The 24,922-nt window shown below is 38.3% G+C and overlaps 1 protein-coding gene across 1 annotated transcript in view; it reads right to left on the bottom strand.

The window, feature by feature from the left end:
* cntn2 (contactin 2) overlaps positions 1-24,922 on the bottom strand; it is a 46,615-nt gene that overhangs the window by 18,065 nt on the left and 3,628 nt on the right. The window contains exons 2-13 of the mRNA XM_067431091.1: positions 8,905-9,005; positions 5,944-6,085; positions 5,155-5,330; positions 4,942-5,037; positions 4,628-4,840; positions 4,403-4,505; positions 4,078-4,259; positions 2,420-2,556; positions 1,987-2,116; positions 1,624-1,774; positions 1,383-1,510; positions 783-958 (exon numbers count right to left, since the gene is read on the bottom strand). Of these exons, the coding sequence (XP_067287192.1) occupies positions 783-958; positions 1,383-1,510; positions 1,624-1,774; positions 1,987-2,116; positions 2,420-2,556; positions 4,078-4,259; positions 4,403-4,505; positions 4,628-4,840; positions 4,942-5,037; positions 5,155-5,330; positions 5,944-6,085; positions 8,905-8,962 (1,692 nt within the window). The 5' untranslated portion in view covers positions 8,963-9,005. The remainder of the gene's footprint in view (positions 1-782; positions 959-1,382; positions 1,511-1,623; positions 1,775-1,986; positions 2,117-2,419; positions 2,557-4,077; positions 4,260-4,402; positions 4,506-4,627; positions 4,841-4,941; positions 5,038-5,154; positions 5,331-5,943; positions 6,086-8,904; positions 9,006-24,922) is intronic.

The raw sequence follows: 24,922 nt of genomic DNA, 5'->3' as shown, positions 1-24,922 counted from the left end.
GCTGATAATACTGAAGGAGCTTATATATGTATGCTGAGATAGACGTTATATTCCTATAGGTAGATGTGATCAGCTGACAGTCAGCTGATCCAAGCTTCACTAACCTGACCTGCCAGAACTGACGCTACGCTACACTGGATGTCTCTATGTGCTTCCCTAGATATAGCTTGAGTTTTGTGTTTTTATAATAAGAGTTTATGAGTTTATTTTAATCAGCGTATTGATTCATGATCCGGATGGCCAATGTCACGTGATTTCAGCAGTTTGACAGTTTGAGACGCGATCCGAATCATGAGGATTGAAAATAAACGCGGAAGAGAAGACAATGCTTAATAAAGTCGTTTTTTTTAAATTTTTGGATCAAAATGTATTTTCGATGCTTCGAGAGATTCTAATTAACTAACTGATGTCACATATGGACTACTCTGATTATGTTTTTAGTCCCTTTCTAGACATGGACAGTTTAGTGTGCATAGACTTAGATACGCTCTCTGACTAAATATAAAATATCTTAAACTGTGTTCGGAAGATGAACGGAGGTCTTACGGGTGTGGAAAAACATTAGGGTGAGTCATTAATGACATCAATTTCATTTTTGGGTGAACTAATCCTTTAACATTAACATACTACAGTTTGAAAGTTCCGGGTCAGTAAGATTTTTTTTAAAGAAACTGTATACATTTATTTAGCAAGGAAGCATCAAATTTATAAAAAGTAAAAAGTAAAACCATTTATAACATTACACAAGTTTTTTAAAACACCATTTAATGCGAAGTGCTCACCCCCTCCATGCGTCGATAGTGTCCATTTGATTCCTCTAGGTCCAACAGAACTCCATTGAGGGACCAGGTGAAGGTGAGGTCCATAGTAGGGTCATGTGACGCATGGCATTGCAGAGTGACATTTTCACCCTGATTGATGTCTGCATTAGAAGGGGCTAGCGTGATTTTTGTGGCATCTGTATGACAGAACAAGGTGGAAAACATTTTATACAAATAAAGCATTGGAATCCACAGTAAAATGCAGATGACCACTTAATATTAGCATTTTAGAGGTTGATATGCACTCGATATTGACACATAACAGAAGATATGTGCACAATGAATATGCAGACAGACAGATGATAAAGGTGTTTACTTTTACTACTGCAACTAGGCTAAAATGTCTAGGCGTGTCGAGAAAAGTACAGATTTTTCTTAACCGCTAATGACCTTCCCCCATAACAAAACACGGTTTATGGGTTTTACGTGGTATTACACATTTCCAAGAATAATCTGTGTAAAATGATGTATGTAAACACACTTGCTGCTGTTATAATATTTGCCACACAGATAACCTGAGACCTTTAGAACAGATAATCCAAAGAAATGAGGTAATGTTACCTCTGACAGACAGGTGTCCTGTGCTGTTGGCCTTGCCAAGGTAGTTTTCTGCAAAGCAAGTGTACTTCCCCTCATCGGCACGACTGATGTTGAAGATCCACAGAATCCCATCTGGAGTGACTGTTATCCTGGACAGATATTCATTATGTTTTTTTTTTTATATCTGTACTCAAAGCATCTTCAAACAAACTGACCATTCTGTGTCAAAAATAAAATATATTGAGTGTAACACCTAGATTACCTAGTACTGTTGGTCAGTAGCTCTGTGCCACGGCTCCAGAAGAGAGTGGGTTTAGGAGCCGCCCGAGGTTTACACTCCATTTTGACCTGTCCACCACGGGCAGCAGGGACCAGCTTACGCACTGGATTTAATCTGAAGTCCGGAGCCTGGACTGAGATAGGGTGACGGGACGGGGCAGGAAGGGAGATGGGTAACCACACAGAGAGGATTTAAACACAGATCATACTATAACTGGGGTTCAGGCATGACTGGGTGGGCAGAAGGGGATCTGAAGTGCATTAAGGTAGATAACAAGAGAAACATGTTAATGTTTATGAAATAATACTCTGATTTTTTCTCATGCTGCGGTTCATTTGTGCACACCTTGAACTCTGAGCTCAGCGTTTGAGTAAATGGTGCCGTGTTTGTTTTCAGCCACACACTGATACATCCCGGAATCCTCCAGGGCGAGGTTATTGATCCTCAGTCGCCCGTTTTTCACTTCCACGCGGTCCTGCACACAGGTAGGTGTAAGATTGTATAAGAGACATGATGCACATGCATATTAACACCAGCAGAGGGCCACACAACATTTCTCATCTCAATCTACCTACAGCTGAAGATAATGAGCATGTTATTCACTGTCACATCTCACTGCCTCCAAGACATGAAGAGTTTTCTAAAAAATGAGTTAACATATATCAGTCTGAGTCTTGATAGCTAGAGGTCCTGTTCATTTGTGATAACAAGCACACTGTTAGATGATGGTCCAGCTACAGTGTGTGTGTGTATGTGTCTGTGTGTGTGTATGACTGACCAGTGTGATGAGGGGCTGTCCGTTACGGAGCCAGCGAATGGTGGGTCTCGGTTTCCCCGCAGCGGCACAGCTCCACTGCAGTTCTGAACTGATTTCCACCTCAGAGTCACTCATGACCTGAAGCCACTCAGGCTGGGCTAGAAAGTGAGAACACACACAACCCAACAGATTAACACACACCAATCCACTTTTTAGATAACGAAGTTTAATTTGATTAATTATACACCAGTCTATTTTAGTATTATTTATATACTATTATATAATTTCTTAAATTAATTTTCTTAATATTTGGAGTTAGCTTTTACTTTTATGTTTTCAATTTCATTTTAGTACAACCTGATTTAAAGAAAACATTAGGTAAAATGCAATTAAATCAAGCATCTATGATTTGTTCATTCTCTTAAACCTTTATTCCTCTAAAAGTAAGAACATATTTCCATTGTTTTCACTGAACAACTTAATGTATTTTGTACATATAAAATATTTTTTGATTTTAATGGTTGCAACACACTTACAAAAACAGAGGCACAATAATGTGACAAGATTATAGAGTTTAACTTGAATATTGTTTTTGCATGAGAAACTGTCATGCTGCTGTGTGAAATACAGCCCCTTGAAAACCATTGTCACTTGACCCTGTCTGTCGCCGCATCAAGAAATTCAACTTGAATCTCTGTTATGCAAGGGGATAGGTATACATCAATTCTACACAGACACGCCAATGAGTTCTCTGTGCCCGAGCTCATCTCAGATGGTCTAAAAGACAATGGAAATGTGTGGTGTGTCAGCTTGGTTTTGGGAAAAACAGGCATTGAGTTCTCAGTCCCAAAGATGAAAGGGACCTCCATCAGCGATAGGCAAAAGCAAACATCTGTCATGGTATCAGGGTGCAACAGTGAAATGTCATGGGTGACTTGCATATGTATGAAGGAACCATTGACACAGAGGTATATATATTGGGATTGTACAGATATATACTGTCATCAAGATGACATGTTTCCTAGAAAACAAGACAATGCCAGAAGTGGTTTTGTAGACACTCTACACCATAAAGTGGATGTGCTTGACTGGCCTGCCTGGAGTCCAGATCTGTCTCTTATTGAAAATGTTCAGCCCATCATAAAAATGAGAATCAGACAACGGCGGCCACAGACTTTTGAACAGCTGTCTTGTATCAGGCAAGATTATGCAAAATTTCCACTTGCAAAACTGCAACAATTAGTATCCTCAATGATTTAAAAGTGCAATTAAAAGGAAAGATGATGTGACACAGTAATAAACATGCCTCTGTCTCATCTTTTTTGGAGTGTGTTGCTGCCTTGGTAAACCTTTTTTGGAGTGTGTTGCCCCCCCCCCCCCCATTACCTTTTATGTAGTGTGTTAAATAGCTGTTTGTGAATGTAAAAGGTTTGCAAAGTTTCAAAGATTAAAGCACATGATAAAAATAATTATTGTCTCCCAAAAGAAAGAACCGATTCTGAACTACCTGAAATATATGTTTTTCATCTAATACTATATTTTATTTTATTTCAATGAACAAATTCGTTTTTATTTGTTTTAGTTAACAATAACACTGTTTTACACCACTTTTGTCAAATCATACTTCAACCAAAGTTAACTCTTCAAAAATATCGGTCTACTTCTGACATCATGCCTACCTTGCACAGAAACACGTCCCTGATGTGTCTCACGGCTCTCTGAGTTGTAAACCTCACACTCATACATGCCCTCGTCATCAAAATTCAGTTCAGGAATAATTAGGATGGGTCCTTCCGCACTTGCTCCGACCTTAGGGGGTAAAATCCCATCCACTTTCCTCCAGCGGATTTTAGGAATGGGACTAAGGGAGGAAAGTAAAGAGTGAGCAGCAAGAGGATGTTAGAGAAAAAAAGTGCAATTTTTATAGCTGACTGAGTTATGGATTATGCTGAACCGATGAAGCAGTGATCTCCGAAGGGAAGTAGGGAGCTAAAGGGGACTTACTTGCCATATGCAAAGCATTCCAGCTGTGCAGTTTGTCCAGATAATGCATATGTCTCAGCAGGAAAACGCACTCGGATATTCGGGGATGCTTTCCTTGGATTTGCTGTAAAACCAAGGAAAAAACAAAATAAGATATAAGATGTGTTTTAAAATGTTCATTTTGATAACAGCAGGTAGTTGAGCTTTTTTCTTGTTTCAGAGGGAAATATCGAACTTTGAACTAACCATCAGGGTAAACAGTGAGCTGGACGGCTTTGCTGAAGATGCTCTTGGTGCTGATGTCCATATTGATGGTGGTGAAGCAGAAATAGTTGCCCGTGTCATTGGCTCTAGCATTAGCAAGGTATAAATTACCCGTCACCTGAGAAACAAACCATCTGCCCGCCTCTGGCTGGATGAAGTTGGGGAACTCGTTGATGAACCAGCGGTAGGACAAAGCTTGGTGGTAGCAAATGGATGCAAGATGTAATTAACAATTGAGGAAATAAACATACTGATCATTTAAATACAGAGCGCTAACTGATAGAGTGTGTCCCTACCTGGGTAATGGGCTGGTGGCTTGCAGGCAAGAAAGGTCCCCATACCCTCATGGACTGTCTGAGGACTTCTGCTCTCAGGGGGGAAATCATGGAGATCTAAAAAACACACAACATTAAATCAGCAGCAGAATGCAATTTCATCTAGTGCCGTTTTTATTCAGAAAGGTCTAATTTTCACACTTGGACAATGAAAATTGTTTGAGTTGTACTCACAGCCGAATTTGAGGTTAGCCACACGGCTAACAATGGTGCCACAGCGGTTAATGGCGAGACACTGGTATGACCCACCATCTCGCCCATTCTGGGGATTATTGATCACAAGGTTTCCTGCAACCTGTGTGTAATGCGAATCCTCAACAAATACTATTTCAGTGCCGTTCACACGCCACCTGTGAGAAACAACATACAAGATCTAGCTTCAATAGCAGGAGTCTGTCAAAAATTGGATAATCAATGATTTACATTTTGGGGACAGCATACATATAATGTATTTTTGAAAACTCTTAATCAGTACTTTTGCCTTGTTTTCGTCTAGAAATATTTGAACCTCCTAAAAAATAATGTGATTTTTAAATTCTTGAAAAGCAAACTTGTATATAGAAACAGGTTTCATATATCAAGATCAGGGTTAGTTGTCATACCCCACTAACAAATAGTTGTTTTTTGAAAGCATATCTTTTTTTATGTGTTTAAAACTAGAAAAAAAAAATTGGGGTCAGTAAAGATGGATATATATATTATATATATATATATATATATATATATATATATATATATATATATATATATATATATATATATATATATATATATAATGTAACATATATATATATGTGTTTATATACATATGTAAACACATATATATATTCAGTAACGTGTGTTTTTTTTAAATGTATTTTTATCTACTATGTCTATATCCTCTAAAAGGATAGGTCATAATAATTAAGTTGAGGTCCTGTTTTGTTCAATAAAGTGTAAGTGACAAAAATCGGATCTGAGTACCGGTAAATAGCAGCAGGGCTGGCGCGAGCCTGGCAGCTCAGGGTCACCTTGCCTTCTGGCATCCCTTCAGGGTAAATCAGACTATATGGCTGCTCCTCAAACACCGGCCCACTGTCGTGACCCGACACACACACATCCCCACCTATAAAAAGATTGCACACAAACACTGTCTGAGGGAAACATTTACACATTTTGAGAGATTGTCACATTTTAACCTCCCCAAAAAACTGTTTTAGTCAAACAAAACATGCTCTTTATACATCAAATATAAGTCTAGCTTGGTGTTAATGGCCTTTTACATGATGATCACTCTTCAAAGGATTCGAACCAACAACCTTCTGGTTCTATTCCCGGATGATTAACTTTGAAAAGCACACTAAATAAGTCAAAAGTATAGTAAAATATCCTTGAGATTAATGTATATCAAGTAGTCTTGTCATGCTCAGGTCTTTTGTACTGCCTCCTTTGACAGCTAGTGTACTGTGCCAAACAGACAGACAGACAGAGGGGGGCCATGCGTGCCTAACGACTACAGTGTATTTGCACTCAGAGTGGGAGTGTTCCCCACCCGGGGAAAGTCAGCAGGGGATACAAGCTGTCAGATATAATTGCATGCACTCAGATATTTTGACAGAACGGGGGAAACAGGGGAGTTTGAAGACATACAGTAAAGTCTCCAGGTAGACGAGAACGCATCTGATGCATTATGAATTGGGTCAAGAACGAGTTTGGATTATTTGGGATCGTGTATGCATTTGTGTCAGTGTGTGCATCTGCATTTGAAATTTTGCATTTTTTATTCTAAAATAAATGGGGGTTTCTTATGGTTTTGGGGCTGTGTATTATATGGAGTTTGTGATGGATTTGAGTACTACAAAAAACAATCTGTGTTTTTGTCTTGTTTTCCAGTAATAATACCTAAAACTCTTTAAACAAAGATTATTTTTTATTTTTTATTACAATTGAATAATATATTAAGACTTGTTTTCAAGGAATTTATACCCCACTGGCAAATAATAATCAAATAAATCTAAAATGTTTTAACAAGTTATATGAAAAAATAAGTAAATACAATTATACAGAAGAAAATTCTCATTTTATCAAATGGATTTTTTGAGAAAAACATCTTGTTTTCCAGTAAAATATAAAGCTTAAACATTTTTTAAACAAGACAAAATTACTTTTTGAGAATTTAATGCATCAAGATTCCAGTGACTGTGTGTGCGCTTAAATTTATGAAATAGATTTATGAACTTTTTTAATTCATTGTAGATTTACACAGGCGTGCATATGTATACATGTGTGTGTTCAAATGAGTGTATGTTGGCAGTTCTGGTGAGACCCACAGGAATCTAGGGCAATAAGAGAGAGAAAGAGGAGGAGAGATAAGTTGAGAAGGGGAACCGGCACCCCGGGAGGTTTTCTGCTCTGAGATTACAATGAAATTCAGTGGTGTGTTGGCTGCTTCCAGTAATGGGGATAAACAGATCAAAACTGCCACTTAAGTTCTTTTCCACTGAAGTTTCTCAACAGATCATCACAGTCTCTATGCGTAGTTACTTCTGTGTACTAGACTAAAACACAGTAATTGTTTTGTTAGCCAATTCAATCTGAATGCCTGCGATGATATCCATAACTAGACATGTTCGTTTCCATGCCCATTACACAGCTTTGCACAGTATTTCCATTTTAAAAAAATATTTTTTTCCAACTTTCTATTAAAAGAATGATGAAAAGGGAAAGAAATATTTAATTTCATTAAAATATATCTTTATTTATTGTGTTCCAAGACATGAAGATGAGTAAATGATGACAGAATTTTTATTTTGGGGTGAACTATGCCTTTAACTTTACTGTTTCACTGTATATTTAATCAAATAAATGTGGTCTTGGACTTTTCATAAGACTCTTCTTTCAAAAACAGCACTGAGTACTGACCCCAAACTTTTGCATAGTATTGTATGTACTATTGAACAATGGGCAACACAGGTCTAGCAGACATAAGCAGAAACTGCACTCTAATTGGCTGGCTGCAACCTTCCCGCCTTGGAAACAAAGTCTCTTTAAAAAGTAAAGTAGTTGAGACAGAGAGCAGTTTTGCTGAAGAACAAATGTCTCTGAAATAGGTGGTACGGTAGTAATAATTTTTGAATAAACTAATTTCAGATAATCCGCTAATTAAATTGAGATTTTTATTGTTTAATTTTCAGATAAACTAAAATGGTTTGTAAAACTAAAACCAACATTGCCTGGTCACTTATTGTCGGTCAGACGGCGGTTCCTGGCCACATTTTGCTGCAAAGTGGACCGCATTATATGCTTTTGTGACTAAGGCAACTTTGACTAGAGTGCCGTTTGCCAAGTTAATAGCATTATGGACAGAGCCACATTTTTATCAATGTTTAATGGGCCTGGATTACTTCAGCCGACAAAAACACCTCTCAAGTAAATCAAATCCCTTCTGCCCACTGATCTAAGATAACACAATAAATAATTAATCTGAATTTGTGGCCCCCCACTGATGCACAACCCTAAAACCACACATCCCAGACAGCATCAAAGTGACAACGTACATTTCAATAATGCTTTAACAAGGAAATGCTGGAGCAGAGGGAATACAGAAAAACAACATCAACAACAACAACGGGTGAGTGGTAATGAAGTTTGGCTAATGGGGGAAGGGCAGAGCAAGACCTACTAGGTTTGCAAATGGGATCTTGAATGAGATAAGATGATTGGAGACAATGGCATAAACACAGCCATTATTTTAAGACTGTGTCTACTAGTATGACCAGCTAGAGGTTAGTAAACAGGCAATCTTTCTTAATTTTTAGTATCAAATCAGACCCCTCTCTGAACTCTTAAAACAGTTATGAAGACTTAAATAAAACAAATTAATGACCAACTAGTAAGACTATAGTCTTATCAGTTTATGCAACCGGCCCTGCTGATCATACTTACCCAATGCGTAGCTCAGAACCAAAGAGCTGAGAGACAGCAGACACAACAGAGTCCTCATCCTCTTACCACAACCACACCCAGACGAGAGATGCTTTCAGCTCCTAGGGAAGAAAAAACAGAAAGCCAAAATGACTCACCCAAAAAAAAACCTTTGTTGAGATTAGAAATGAAACGGTACACATACAGAAATCGTTTTACCAATGCGAAGTTGTATCGAATACCATCAATATAGCAGCTCTATTCTCTTTTTGTTTAAATGAACAATAAAATAATAACATTAGCAATGATGACCTGATTTTAAATGAATCGAAAATATTGGTTGAGTGATATACAACATAAAAATAAATAATTAAACCTCACATTTCAGCCTTTAAATGTTTAACAAAAGAGATAATATATTAGGAACTTTATGAAGAAAAATAGTTCCTTTATTATCCGAATTGTTTAGAGTTTAAATTGCACATTGGCTTATTTTCAATAAACAGGTTCACATTTACAGAGGTGCATAAAAATTGGTCCAAATTAATCAAATATGTTTTTAATGATAAAATATGATATGATAACTTAAAATAAAATATGATAAAATATGATATGATAACTAAAAAAAATTTTGTGCGATTTATCGTCACACCTTAAAGCATCACGTGGCAACTTTTGCTCTCGGGGTCCCCCTACAGTTGGGAAAAAATAATGTCCTCAACTACTGTCGTAAGCTCTGTTATCCTACAACAGGGGATGCCATCGCGCGTGCATTTGTTGACATGACAACCCTGATAGCCCTGAACTAGTGATGCGCGGGTCGTCTCATAACCCGCGGACCCCGTATGTCTATTTAATGGTCGTGGGTTCGGGGCGGGTTGTAAAAATATATACAGTGGTGCGGGCCAAATCCTTTCATAAAAGCGTCCCCGCGGGTTGGTGCAGCACTAACAGTTACCCTGAACGCTGCAGGAGGAGTTCACATGCAGGTGTTCTTCTGGCGTCGCGTGTGAAATGTCTTCATCCCAGGTAAAGTCAGTGGCATATGTTTCAGCATGTCATATGAATATAATTTCATGGGTTTTATTTTTTTCAAACGGCAAATAATCACGATGCTCACGTTTGCAAGCCAGCATCATTATATTATATTATATTATAAAGGAAGTATATTATAGTCTATTGGTTACCGTTTTACAGAATCTATATGATACTTCAATTCAATGTTTGAGTGGTAGGTAATCACCATAACAAGCATGACAGCATCGGTCGGACACGCCTCCTTCAGCTCATGCCAATGAGCAAACGCTGGTCCAATGTTGATCCTCGTCCTGCCTTTAATCCCATCACTTTTTCGTTTCCTCTTATTGCTTTCCTCCAACTAAACCTTTTCTTTCTTATTTGTCTGTGCTGCTTCGGACATGACTATATTATCCGATGAACAAAGTTGGGCTCGCACGTCCGAATTTAAGGAAGTGTGGGTGTTGGTGGAAGTGACGTATATGCCATAAAGCAGTCGAATTTTGTAGTTCTTTTTGTTCTCGGGTTACTACCCGAAACCCAAATTTTAAAAGTACGATTAAAAACGATACAGACCCCATCAAGCTATGGCAGACGTGTCATTCAACCTATTGTAAGTCGATTTATCATCACAAGAGTCTTGAAAATATATTATGAAGGTTGAAAAGTTACCTAGTGCTGCTTTAACTGTTTTATCCCTAGTTGAGATTGAGGCTGGTCTGAAGGGACTTTTGTTCAGCAGGTATAAGATTCTAGTTAATAAAGCTTGCTGTGGATATATTCTGTTTTTGTCAAACCTCACAGCTGAGGAGAATCCTAACAGCCTGGTCTAACCAATGTGAGGATGCATGGCCATGTGTTTTCAATTGGCAACAAATTCTGAGTTATTCTGACACCCTGAAAACCTATTCTACACTGTAATATTCACCGCTCCCTTACCCCAGTGTGTCACCTGCTGATGCACGGCTTGGAGCCGGGGCTAATAAAACAGGGGCATGTTACTCCAATTGTCTTACAGCTAAATTGACAAGAAAGCACCGGGGCAGCAGCTGTTTTGCACCATTCACCATCCGGTCCTCACATCTGCTTCAAGTGTGCAGGATTGTTTCCTCCACTGTGCAACATAACCCCCCAGCCCTGTAATTGGCAATTGCACATCTTTTTCCTGGCTCAAGTAATGGCAATCGCAGCAAGGGCTGCAGCTCTGCGGTTCCCAGTAAGTCTGCAGGCGAAGTTGAGAACCACCAAGCGTCAGCACAGATGTGCTGTTTGTGATGTGAACGTTCCTCTGGAAGCATCCCAGCGGTCGTTTGTAGAGGTTTAAAAGAGAGAGAAAGGGGCTTTCATCAGAGAAATTTCTTAATTACACCAAACAAGACTCTGATTGCCACCTGACTGCTCTCAAATGCTTGTTTTATCAGCACTGATTTGGTGTGCTGAAACAGTCTTTTCAACCGCAGTCTACTTAGCATGGTATAATGTGCTGGCTGCCAGAATGTGGCTGACATGATTTGCCTGCTGCAGTAGATCCATGCATGAATATGAGAGGGATGTTTGTTGAGAAATGCACAAATCACAAATGCTACACATTTACAGGGAGTTCTCTGTTATGCTTTGATTTATTTAAATGCTTTTTAAGTTATATAGCCTCAAACATGCATAGAGCTAATACCATTTCTTTGCGGTCCATCTGCCCTTCTCTAACATTGGCGATATCGTGGGACCCAAAAAAAGGTTTTGAATAAAATGCTACTTTATTTGTATTCTTCCTTATTTAAATATTTCTTCAATATAATATTGCAAAATCAATAACTAATTATACTATAGAAAAATGCAACATTTAGATCCTGGAAAACCTTGCTTATTTAAAGTAATCTACGGTAGTGGGGGCACATTTAATTGCATGTTGAAACCAGTTATCCAGATCTTTGTGTATTTCTCAGGTTCACACCTCTTTTTCAGACACTGTTCTTTTAAAAATCTCTTATTTTGCTGTCTCTTTCAAACCTCAAAGCTGAGGAGAATCATAACAGCTTGTCCGGCCAGTATGAGGGCACACGGCTGAGTGCTTTCTGTTGGCGACAATTTCCACAAATACACTCTTAAAAATAAAAAGGTTCTTTACTGGCGTACATATAGTTCTATGAAGAAACTTTAACATCCATGAACCTTTCCTTCCAACAAAAGGTTCTTTATGCTAGAAAAAGGTTCTTTAGGTGGTTCAAAATTGGTTTATTCTATATGGCATTGATGCAAAAACCCTCTTTTGGAACCTTTATTTTTAAAGACGGCAGAAGGTCTGGATTCCATTGCAGCTTTCATTCGCCAAGGATTACCCAAGAGGATGTCTGACCGACATGTAAAGCAACCAATCACACGTTTTGTTCAGCGTGTCTGGGGGTGTGAAATCATAGACTGTAAAAAAATATAGACGTAGTGTCCGTGAAGTCCCCCATAGGATTCCGATAAGCCGTCCTGAAGCGTAAAGTACGAGCTGGGCGTTGCCATCTTGCGAGCAAGTCATCGCGTGTCTCTCCCGGATAACAGAAAATAGGCAAATAGGCGGGGCTTAGGTGACGCAATGATTATAAATGGCTATCCACCTGCCACTCAAAGTAACCACGCCCTTAATTATGCAGAAATTAAAGTCTTTATATAACATAAACGAATGAGTTATTAAAAAAAATCCCCCCCTCACAGTTGTCAAAATTAGCCGTATAGACCAAAACCACAATTTGTACCAGGCTGTGAACATGTTTTTTCTTGCTGTAAAGTTGGGAATTTTAACATGGGGTTCAATGAAATTCTGCTCCCTTCTGGAGCCTAGAGGTCCCTAGTGGCCAGTTGAGGAATTGCAGTTTACATTACTTCCGTATTGACTTCAAGAGGGATCGCGGGAGGTTGCCGCTTGTGTGAAATGTAAAGTTGATGTCCCCACAATAACAGACTGGTGTGAAATTCATTCAAGAACATTCTGCAAGTTTACAGTAACAATAGTGTTCTGTGAACTTTACATACTTTTGATAATCCAGTTTATAGTTGATAAGCATAAGGGGATTTGCCTAGCCTAGAAATCTAGACGCACCCTAGCGGCAGCAAATCTAATCTGCATCGAGTGTCATCTATCAACTCTCAATTCACTTCTGAGCTGTAAACGAGTTGCCGGCCGAGTTGCGCGTGCTTCTAGTAAACACAGAAACTGGCGAAGGCAGACTTTCGAATCAGCTTTGACCACGACTCTGGAAGACTTGGAGTTAAGATTTTCTCGGAGAAAATAACAAAGAACGTTACTGAAGTCATTCTGTACGGCGAAGGGAAGTACGGCGTACAGAATGTAGAAGGGAAGATGTGTTCTGAGTTTTGCCGACCGGATACGTCGAAAGTTTAATCTGTCAACGAGCTCTGCTTCACCTTTGTTGCTCTGGTTGGTTGTAGCGCTACCCAATTGCATGCACGCCGTGCAGAGGGAGTTTGAAAGACAACCATTTATCCGCCCCTTGGATTAAGCCCTGTCAATGGTGAGTTTCCAGACCAAACATCTTGATGTGGGTCTGGTTTGTCAGGCTAAGATTTGGCATTATGACGGCTTTTTTCCATGTGGACTATTAAAGAATATGACACACACTGTAAAAAAAAAAAAGCGTTAAAAAAAAGGTAAATCTCTGGCAGCAAAGATTCCAGACAGATTCCGTAAAATTACATTAAAAATAATTGTATAAAATTACATGCAATAAACTGTAAAAAAAAAACCTGTCAAAATTAAAATGTAAATTAAAGTATATTGCTGTTAATAAACATTTATTAAACTGTGAAAAAACTGCTAAATTATGTCAAATTACACATAAAACTAAATTTCAAGTTAATCTCTGCAAATTTAAGGTTTTTATGAGTTATTTCGTAAATCTGCTCTGTCTATCTACAGTAATTTAATTTTAAAATACCGGTCTCCATGTACAATAACTAAGATATTATTTATAAAAATGCAGTAAGCACATAAATTCAAAAACAAATGTTCACATATTTACAGTATTAATCTTTATTTTTACAGAACCACTCACGCATCTCCCAGAAATTCTGGAGAATTCAACAAATCAGATTATGACTCGGGTTTTTCATATTCTGCGCCATATGCATCAGGCGTCCAAGCCAACGGTCAATGGGCATGATGTCTGAGGCTGAGACTCTTTGCAACGTGTACAGGCCAGTCTAAAAGAGCTATTTCCTTCCTTTATATCCTATAATATATTTGCTTTGTATGTTGGTTTGGACATTCCCATCTGAAAAAGTCAGAAGTGTTCCCTATGGCCATTCCATCCCTGCCTACATCATACATTAATCTCAGAGTACTTCCTTTTCTTTATAAAAAGTCAAGTTTCTTGTAGGACTCAAGGACTGCCTAAGGCGATGACTCTTTTACTGTCGCGCTGACATATACTAATGGGACAAACCCCTTCCCCCACCCCCCAAAATGGATATTTTACAGCAGGTGGCCTATTTAAGTCAGACATCCGTGTAGAAACGTCACAAGAAAAAAAAAACATATCTAAAGAATTTATCAGTCTACATACTCAAGTTCTGTTGGGCATCTGCTTAAAAATGAATGGGAAAAATGCTGGTCTACAAAATTCCTATATGTTTCAGCTGATACAGCAAAAGATATCTAGAGGGTCTGAACATTCCCAAAGTAAATCAAATTGTTATTCACTGAACCAATCAAAGACTGATCTAAAATGTATGGCTTAGTGTCCCCAAGTCAAGGCCTTGTCACCAAATAAATATTCAGTGTTTGCAATCCGAGTTTGCTGATAAAGTTAGCACTTGATAGCTTGGGCTAAAACAACAACGATGGGATGAATAATAATGCAGAACAAGCACATCTATATGCTTTTGTTTTGGTTTACTGTGTTGCATTTGCTTGTGCCTCCCTTACCAATTCTCTAACAAGAAAACAAATATGTGTCTTAGTAGTCACTCCACAGCTAATCTAAAACTACAGGTCTGTGTGGACTCAACACCATGAGCATCCTTTCATGAGTATTCATGCCATGATTAGCTGTTTGCTGTGATTGTTTGCTCAGAGCAGTGTCTGAACAGAACTTACTGTTTTCAGAATGAAAGGCTTGGGCACATTAATCTCAATCATTATAAAGACTATGCCATTAAGCCTAGAATCTATGAACCATGACAATAAAACAGAGCAGAGAGTATAATTAAAGTGTAAATGCCAATGTGTAATTAACAGATACTACCAAGAGCTTATCCAAGCTTACTGTAGTCTTATATTATGTTTCTATCCAGCCATGCACTGAAATTAAACATGAGCAGAAGGATGCTTATGGGTCATGAATGGGATACACTTGCACATGAATACTAACATTTTCCATTGCACTTTTTCTTCTACTCTTTGCAGCCCTATTGTCTTGCATGAAAGATCATTTTGTCATTAGATAACAATTGTCTTTATTACACAACATAAAACTTTTTAACAAATGTAACCCATTTTTATTTTAAACCAATCAAGTTTTTATTTCTGTATATGTTGTAGCGGTTCCCAACAATGATAATATGCGACTTAGGGCAGGGGTCTACAAATCCTGCATGGGCTCATTGACTCTGCTGACATACTGCCTCTTATGCATTATTTAAGTCTTGCCTTTCCCGATATTTCACCTAGCTGTCATTCACTGAAGCGGCAATAATCAAAAGAAATGTTAAATGAGGTTTAAAGGGCGGCTATCCAAAAATTAAGTGGGTCTTAAGTGTGGTACCTTTCATTCAGAAAAATATACCAGCAATTTAAGTTTGCTTGTATTTAACATTGTGCGGCTGTCCATGGCCTATACATTGAGCTGTCACCTGCATACTAATATAATGTACCTCAGGATACCTTACTGTCACAGTCGCTCTAATTGGAGCCACCACAATAGACAGGAAAGCACAGATGCTAGGAAAAGTGCTGAGGCTGGCTACAGCATGGCTTTAGACAGCATCGTGGCAGCCAGTCGTGATAAGAATCGTCAGCTTAAAATTCTGTTTTTGCCTTGGCTTGTGTGAACATCTGAAACCAGATCTCTGTTCAAGCTGGAATGGATCAGATTTCACAGATCCTAAGGCCTGTGCTAAAATTGTTTAGTCTAAACAGTGATATGTTTCATTAGCAAATATGATATTTTCATTAAGCAAAGCTTGATCTTCTAAATTGGCATTAAGCTGCACTGTGGCACCTCTCAATTTGTATTTCAACAAGTATTTCTTGTTTGTACTCCAAATCTGCAATGCTAAAAGACTTTATGGCACATATTCAAGACTTTATACAAGTGATTCAGTTTGGTCCCCTATAATGATTGTATAGATTCCTTTTTCTTTTCTTTTTTGTAAACAATCATCATATTTTCAAAGGATATATTAGCATAGAATATTTCTATTATTAATTCTATATTATATTATATTATATTATATTATATTATATTATATATATTTTAAAAATAGTAATACTTCAACATTTAGCCTATTTAAAATAATTTCAGAATGTTGAAATACTAAACCCATCTATAAAGGCATTGACCCATAATCTGTTAAAATGCATTAACAAATGCATTAATCTATAATAAATGCATTAAAAATCAGTTAAATGATTGTTAAGCTGCATTAACTCAGCCGGAACCGGGAATGCTTCCCATAACACCTGATGTACTCGTTACATCATAAGAAGAATGGCATAATGTTAGTCTCTCTGTTTAACCTGAGGTCTACTGCAGTCAGCCGTATACAGGCCGTATCCAGACCAGATGGTGGACCTGCGCCTGGACATGACCAACACATCCCTGAAATGTCTGCAGAGAGCGTGTCATTTAAACTCATTCCTGTAAATGCTGCATCGACACGACGTCCTCATTAAACCCGTCTCCGGCATGACGACTCCAATCTTTTGAATAATATTTAATATCTATCGATCTAATATGACTTCTAATGTTGCCAGAATCATAATCATACACTATTTGTTCATTGGCCAGGGGAGAACTAGCACACCGACTGAGCCTGGTTTCTCTCAAGGTTTTTCTCCATTATGGCCCAGAAGGAGTTTTGGTTCCTTGCCACTGTCGCCTTTTGGCTTGCTCAGTTGGTGCTGTATAATCAAATTCTGTTGCATTATTTTCCTGTTAACATTGCAGCTGCTTTGAAACAATTGGCATTTTAAAAAGCGCTATATAAATAAAGGTGACTGATTAACCCCATAACTGTCACCTACCTTTTTTGAGAATAAGGTAGACGTGAAAAATGCGCTATTCCAAATTAAATGGTTGTAATGCTTTGGAATATAGACCTATGTTCTAGTCTTGTTTTAAAGAAGACATTCAACAGATGATTGCATAAAAGGCTATGGAAGTTTACTGTAAATCGAATGTACTATACAAAACATTTTTATTTTATATAGTAATATAATAATAATAGATTTTATTTATAATGCACTTTTCATTCCAAAGAATCTCAAAGTGCAACAAAGGAAAAATAATAATAATAATAATAATAATAATAAAATATATATATATATATATATATATATATATATATATATATATATATATATATATATTTTACAAAATAATTGGGACTTTAAAATTACTATAAAATCAAAGCCATTAATCTTACTAAGTTTTTTTTTTTTTTTTTCAAATTTAAAGGTCCCGTTCTTTGCGATTCCATCTTTCAAACTTTAGTTATTGTGTAATGTTGCTGTTAGAGCATAAATAATACCTGTAAAATTATAAAGCTCAAAGTTCAATGTCAAGCGAGATATTTTATTTAACAGAAGTTCCCTTTCAAAGCCTACAGCGAACGGCCGGTTTGGACTACAGCAGGAAGTGCAGGGATGTAATGACGTCACTAGAACCGTTTGTTGACTAACCCTCCGCCCACAAGTGCACGCAAAATAGAGGGCGTGGTCTTCTTGCTCTCCCGTGTGGTGAAGAGCGCGCATTTAGCGCTTGCATCTCCCCGTTATGGTAAGAGGCGGTGTCATGACAAATCCTGTCCCCCTGTGAAATCGTGTCCGCTGGTAGCGGTTTTAAATGCCTTATCAAAAGTTGTTATACATGGTTCTGGACAATCAATTGTTTAAAAATAACTAAATAATAAACTAATAAACTATGAATTCATTGCCATACTAAGTACACACGCAAAACATTTATTTGAAATATGTAATTGATTGCTATAATGGGAGCAAAAACATGTTCTGAATTATATACTTATATAAGCACTTATACCCAGTTATATACTACTAATATATGAAACATATGCTTTGTAAGACATTAAAGACTATTTTAACACAATGTAAACAGCAGAAATCAAAACGCGATTGTGTAAGAATTGTAATCAGGCTCTGAACATATTACCTATTAAAATTTCTTTCAGCCAATAGAATCGCTCTGGGGGTCCTTGCGGACACGATTTCACAGGGGGACAGGATTTGTCATGACAGCGGGACCTTTCCGGGCAAAGTGCGCTAAGTTGCTGTCCAATCACAACACGGGAAGCGCTGGCCCAATCAGAACTCGTTACGTGTTTTTGAAGGAGAGACTTCATAGAACAAGGAAATCATCAGGCCGTTTTTAGGACAGAGGAAACAGCGCTGTGCAGATAAGTCAATTGTGTGAAAAATACTGTGTTTTTTACACGCGAAACATGAACTCATGTTATATTGCACACTGTAAACATCATCAAAGCTTCGAAAACATGCGAAGAACGGGACCTTTAAAGTTGATATCACAAATATTTAAAGGGATAGTTCACACAAAAATGAAAATCCTGCCATCATTTACTCACCCTAAACCTTTATGAGTTTCTTTGTTCTGCTGAACACAAAAGATATTTTGAAAAATGTTTGTAAGTAAGCAGATAGAGCAACCATTGACAACCATAGTGTTTTTCCCCATGGTAGACTATGGTTGTTCTATCTGTTTGGTTACAAACATTCTTCAAAATATCTTTAGTGTTCAGCAGAACAAAGAAACTCATAAAGGTTTGGAACAACTTGAGGGTGAGTAAATGATGACAGAATTCTTTGAATTCCATTTTTTGGGTGAACTATCCCTTTAAGTTCATATGTGATTTTGTTTAAGCGCTGTACCAAAAATAGCCACCGGGTGTCACACACCTTCCATGTATATTCCTGTTTTTATTATTAACAAATGAATACATTTCTGTCTAAATATCATTACTATCACAAAATAGTACATATGGAACCTTTAAAAATTTGAGGAGACCTTTTCGACACTACGTGTTTTGTCAAGATTAGAAAAGGGTTTGATTATAAAGTAGTTAACAAATTTTGTAATATGAAACCTGACACCGCCCACTAGGGGAGGGGCCTAATTTACAATACTGTTTCCATGGTGACGTTACATTCAATGAGTTCTTAAGCATTTAAATTATACAACATTTATAATGATATCTAAAATATGCAATATGAAAAAAAGACAATTAATAAAAACAGCACCAAGCAAGGAGACCGTAAAGGGTTTAAAAAGCTTAACAAAAAACAAAAAATATAAAGAAAGCATTACTGATCAAAGCTGTTTAGAGTCTATCGTGTCATATTAATTAAGTTTCATTCTTCAAGATTTTAAGTAGTCAAACGTGGCCCTAAATATAGAATCACCCATAAATATTAAATATGCATGATGCGCACATTCAGTACATAAAACTACAGTGGCAGCTTGAGCACCACCTGTTTCAATTGTCCTTATATGCATCCACACATTTAACCTCACCTCATTTCCTCCCCATGCCTTGCAGATGGTACGTAAGGTGGTGCCAGTCTGGCCCTGAAGGCCACGGCAATGTATCAAACTCACAAGAGAAAGTGTGTGAGGGCGAGGGACCTGAGAAGACAAACAGCCTCATGTGGACCCACTAGTCCTCCTGTAACTAAAATATCAACATGATAGTCTGTGAGCGCTGACAGCCTGCCAAGATGAAATGTCCTGTAATAGCTTTGGCTCACTTCATAGGGTACGATGATATGCTTGTCCTTTTGAAGAGAGAACAGGCTGAAATATGGTGACCTTCAAAAGGCAGATTATAGTCTTTTTTGTCCCATATCTCAAAAGGAACATTCTTTGAACAGTTTAGTTTAAGGAATAAAAGTTAAACATTGATAGATCTAATCAATCTATTGCTTCTTAATTTCTCGGCTATATTTTGTTTCCAGCCTCTTTCCCCATTATTTTGTTAAAGGGGTGGAAAAACGATTTCACTTTTCTAACTTTAGCTAGTGTGTAATGTTGCTGTTTGAGCATAAACAACATCTGCAAAGTTACAACATTTAAATTTAAAAACAAGAGAGATATTTGCTTTAAAAAAACAATTTCTAAGGACTACAGCAAACGGCCGGTAGGGACTACAGACGTTCCTCCAGGGTAGATTGACACTAACCCCAATATTTACATAAACCCCTACTTTGAGAATATTAAATAAGGGGGACAAGGCCATTTTTTTATTGCTGTGGAGAAAAGTTAGTAGGCTGGAGTGTTGTTGCCGCAATGCCGACGAAATGCTGTTTTTTTTTTAAATATCCGGATTGCAGGTCCACTTTGTTCAGCCTTCCTAGGGACGGGGGAGTTAGGGATCAATGGTTAAAATATATAATTATTACCCAAATCTCGCTCTCTGTGTTGCACATTTTACCGAGGAATTTTACGGCTTCCACAATCGTCGCTTATTCAATGCAGGATTCGCACAATGGCTTGTCCTGAAAGATGGAGACGTTCCAACTTTAAAAACGGTTTTTTCTGATATAGTTTGTATTGTTAATTGTACGTTGCAGCAAGGAAGTAAACAAATGACAACGCTGTTTGGCTCTGCAAACCAGTTTGTTAAATGCTCATTCACCGATATTCAACGTTATCCGACAAACACCTAACGTTACAAACTTTTTTTTAAATCTCAACAGCGAAACTGCTTGGAATAAGTGTAAATTATTCTTTGATCAGAGCTTTTATGTATTGTGTATCATCTACAGGCATGCTAAACATGGTTCTGTGTTTAATTTGGCTATAATAAAGCCAATGTTTAGTGTTCGTTATAGGTTAATCGTTCTTGTGACAGATATTTGGCTATAATCGTTCTAAAATACAAAAGGTGCCATTCAGTAGCGATCACTATAGATCTGTAGTCTTTATAGACAAGGTAAGGGGTTTCTCAAAAACGTGCACTAGGCCTGCACTAGCTTGGACTCACGACTGGATATTATATGCCGATGGACTGATCTGAATTTCGATTCCAGCCTGTTTGACTTTGCCATTGTCTACTGCCCATAGAGTTGGTTTGCATGTTTTTTTTGGTGCATTTTAAAGGGGGGGTAAAACACTCAGTTTCAGTCAATCTCATGTCAATCTTGAGTACCTATAGAGTAGTATTGCATCCTTCATATCTCCGAAAAGTCTTTATTTTTATTATATTTATAAAATAAATATAGGCTGTACTGAGTCTTTCCGGAAAAAAACGAGCGCCTGGAGGCGTATCGTGTGGGCGGAGCTAAAGAATGATGAGTGCGCACAAAGCGGTGACGTCCTCAAGCGTGGAGAAACCCATCGCTATCGATCTCAGCTAATAGATATATGATCCAGAGTTAAATCTGAGGCTGTAATAAATTGAACAGGAGAAACAGCAACATCAGGACGTCCGTCTCTGTGGTATGTACTGTATTTAGTGGCCTGTCAACATTTGCGTTTGTTTACTCGCAGTTTATGAGGACATGATTCGGTTTATGGACTATTGTATGCGACTAAACCTTAGCAGTAGCAAGCAAAACGGTTTTGCACGTCAGACTAGTTTAACGTTATAAATAGAACAACAATGGAGTAACGTTAGCGCATTTGAATGACGAAGCACGCGATCGTGTTGTTTACTGATGTTTACTCATGCGACGGTAGCCAATAGCAGAGACATTTGAAGCAGTTTTACTCACGCTGGGACCGCTCCGTCAAAAACACACTTCTTTGGTATGATTTGGTGAAGTTCTGTGACAGCAGTGACCGTGGAGATCCACTTTGCGACGTGACTGAAGCGATGTTGTGAAGCTTCCCGTCATTTCTGCGTTCAAATCGGTTCAAATGCAGTGCTGCCTTCCCGGAATGCTGTGCTGAAGCGTTGAAGTCGCTTGATGTCACCCACCCATAGGAATAAAGTGGAGCGCGGTGCAAAGTGTTTATGGGCGTGCATTTCCTCTCTCGCTCTAGTCACACGCGCGCACCCTACCGGGAGAAGAGCCCATACGGCCCATACAAGGACCTTCCACTCCTACGTCAAGCCGACCCATACTCGAAAAAAACTCTCCGAAACTTGTGAGAAACCAGAAGGAGTATTTTTGACACAGAAATACTCCATCAAACGTCCAACATTAGTTTTTGAAACTTTGTCTATGTTTAGGATGGGAATCCAAGTCTTTAACAGTGTAAAAAGCTCAGTATGCATGAAACAGCATTTCACCCCCCCTTTAATAATAATCACACTTAAAGGGTTAGATCACTCAAAAATGAAATTGATGTCATTAATGACTCACCCTAATGTCGTTCCACACCCGTAAGACCTCCAATCATCTTCGGAACACAGTTGAAGATATTTTATATTTAGTCCGAGAGCGTATTCAAGTGTATGCACACTATACTGTCCATGTCCAGAAAGGAATAAAAACATCATCAAAGTAGTCCATATGTGTCATTAGTTAGTTAATTAGAATCTCTCGAAGCATCGAAAATACCTTTTGTTCCAAAAATTAAAAAAAACGACGACTTTATTCAGCATTGTCTTCTCTTCTGCGTTTGTTTTTAAACCTCAAATAAAGATTCAAACAGCCATGAATCAGCTTATTGATTCATGATTCGGATCGCATGTCAAACTGCCAAACTACTGAAATCTCATGACATTGGCGATCCGAATCATGGATCAATCCACTGATTCATGAACAATGACTTTTGAATGGCATAATCTTGTAATAATACATTTGTATCTTTAATTTTAACCATAACATCATTAATAATATTCCAGCTAACTATTCAACTATTCTTTTGACTGAAACAAATGTTGCCGATCTCATAGTGAAGAGACCAGGAGAGACTGCAGGGAAAACTCTCTCTATTACACATTTACTGTGATAAGACCTATTAAAACAGATGACGCTGGGACAGTGGATGGCCGTACCGAGGAAGAGATGGCAATTACGATGCCAAGTGACTTCAGTTGGAGCATGGCATGTGCACGCTGACAGAAACAGCATCTATATCCCAGAACAATGACCACTCTATATCCCAGAAGTGCTCATTGCAGGACACAAAACAGAAGCCCATCTGTACTTGAGCACTTCAGTAGAGATCAGAGAAGTGAGAAACTCCCCAGTCCTCCTCATCTGCCACCTCCTTCTTCACACACAGGCCCATCCATTCTCTCTATGGCCATATCTCACTGAGACCCCCATAACCCAACAGATGTGGAGGTCCTTGACCTTAACAACCCTCTGACAAAGACATTTGACCCTGTGGTCTTCGAACTTCCCAGTGAACTACCCCTCTCTATTTGATAAGACATTTTTATTGGCACTCCAGTGATCGGTTGAACTGCTAAAGGCACTTGTGACCTGGATGTGTGCAGTTCATGGTTAAGTAAGTACACACTCTCATGGATGAATGAGTCTTTCAAATATATGCGATGCTTGAGTTCAGATTCACTTGGCTTCAGTTAAAACTTCTCTTCAGTAAGCACATCATCCTGACTGCCTGAGCTCATGGCTTCAGCGCTCTTGCTCTCTATAGGATCATTTTTCAGCAGCTGGACAAGAATGTACTTCCAGCTCCCATACTAATCTAATTTCATCTCACATTAACACAGATTCTCACACAGCGCTGCGGATGCGTCTTATTCTCACTTCATCCACGATCCTTGAAAGGATTACTGGGTCGCTTTAGCTTTCTACAAGTGTCTTTTAGCTGCCACTTATGAAATGTGAATATAGAAGAAAGCATTTAATAATGATATTATAAAATGGTATTTATAGCCAAAGTGTGTCATTTCAAATTTAAAATGCAGGAAATGCAGATACCTGTTTGAAAACAGTAATTTGTTGCAGATCCACATTTGTCGCATTAAAGCGACAGACAAGCAGGTGCTTAGAATTAACAGAACAATATTGTCCACTGGTGTGGATGCTAATTAGCCTGACAAGCCAGACCCACATCAAGATGTTTGGTCTGGAAACTCACCATTGACAGGGCTCAATCCGAGGGGCGGGATAAACGGTTGTCTTTACCTCTGCACGCCACAGGATAGCGCTACAACCAACCAGAGCAATGAATGTGAAACAGAGCTTGTTGATAGATTAAACATTCGCCGTATCCGGTCGGCTAAACTCCGAACACATCTTCCCTTTTTAAGAATGACTTCAGTGGCGTTCTTTGTTCTTTTCTCAGAGAAAAGCTTAACTCCAAGTCTTCCACAGTCGCGGTCAAAGCTGATTCAAAAGACCGCCGTTTGCCAGTTTCTGTGTTCACTAGAAGCACGCAAACGCAACTAGGCCGTCATCATTATGGCCCCGCCCACCGACTATATACACGATGTGATTGGCCCGGCAAGAGTTAGGGGAATACAGCTCAGAAGGGTATTGAGAGTTGCTAGACGACCCTCGCGGGCAGATTAGATTTTCTGCCGCTAGGGTGCGTCTAGATTTCTAGGCTAGATGCTAATAGTTATAGAGTGTAGACATTTTATACCAGTGTATATCGTTCTTGGTGCGAACGGGCCTTTACTCTCATCATATAATAAGTGAAATCTGACTCCTGTTACCACATAAAACACATTTTAAAGCTACACTGTGTGACATTTTCCCCCATCTAGCGGTGTAAAGATATATGACCATCCAGTGAATTAGTTTCAGTTCCTTTCAATTCTGATTTCGTTTCAACTCCTACGGTGGGCTATTTAGTCCAAGATTAACATGGCAATCCCCCTCTTCACATTCAACACGGTCTCA

Source organism: Pseudorasbora parva, chromosome 22, assembly GCF_024679245.1.
Source record: "Pseudorasbora parva isolate DD20220531a chromosome 22, ASM2467924v1, whole genome shotgun sequence".
Taxonomy (NCBI): Eukaryota; Metazoa; Chordata; class Actinopteri; order Cypriniformes; family Gobionidae; genus Pseudorasbora; species Pseudorasbora parva.
This window is presented reverse-complemented; position numbering and strand designations above follow the sequence as displayed.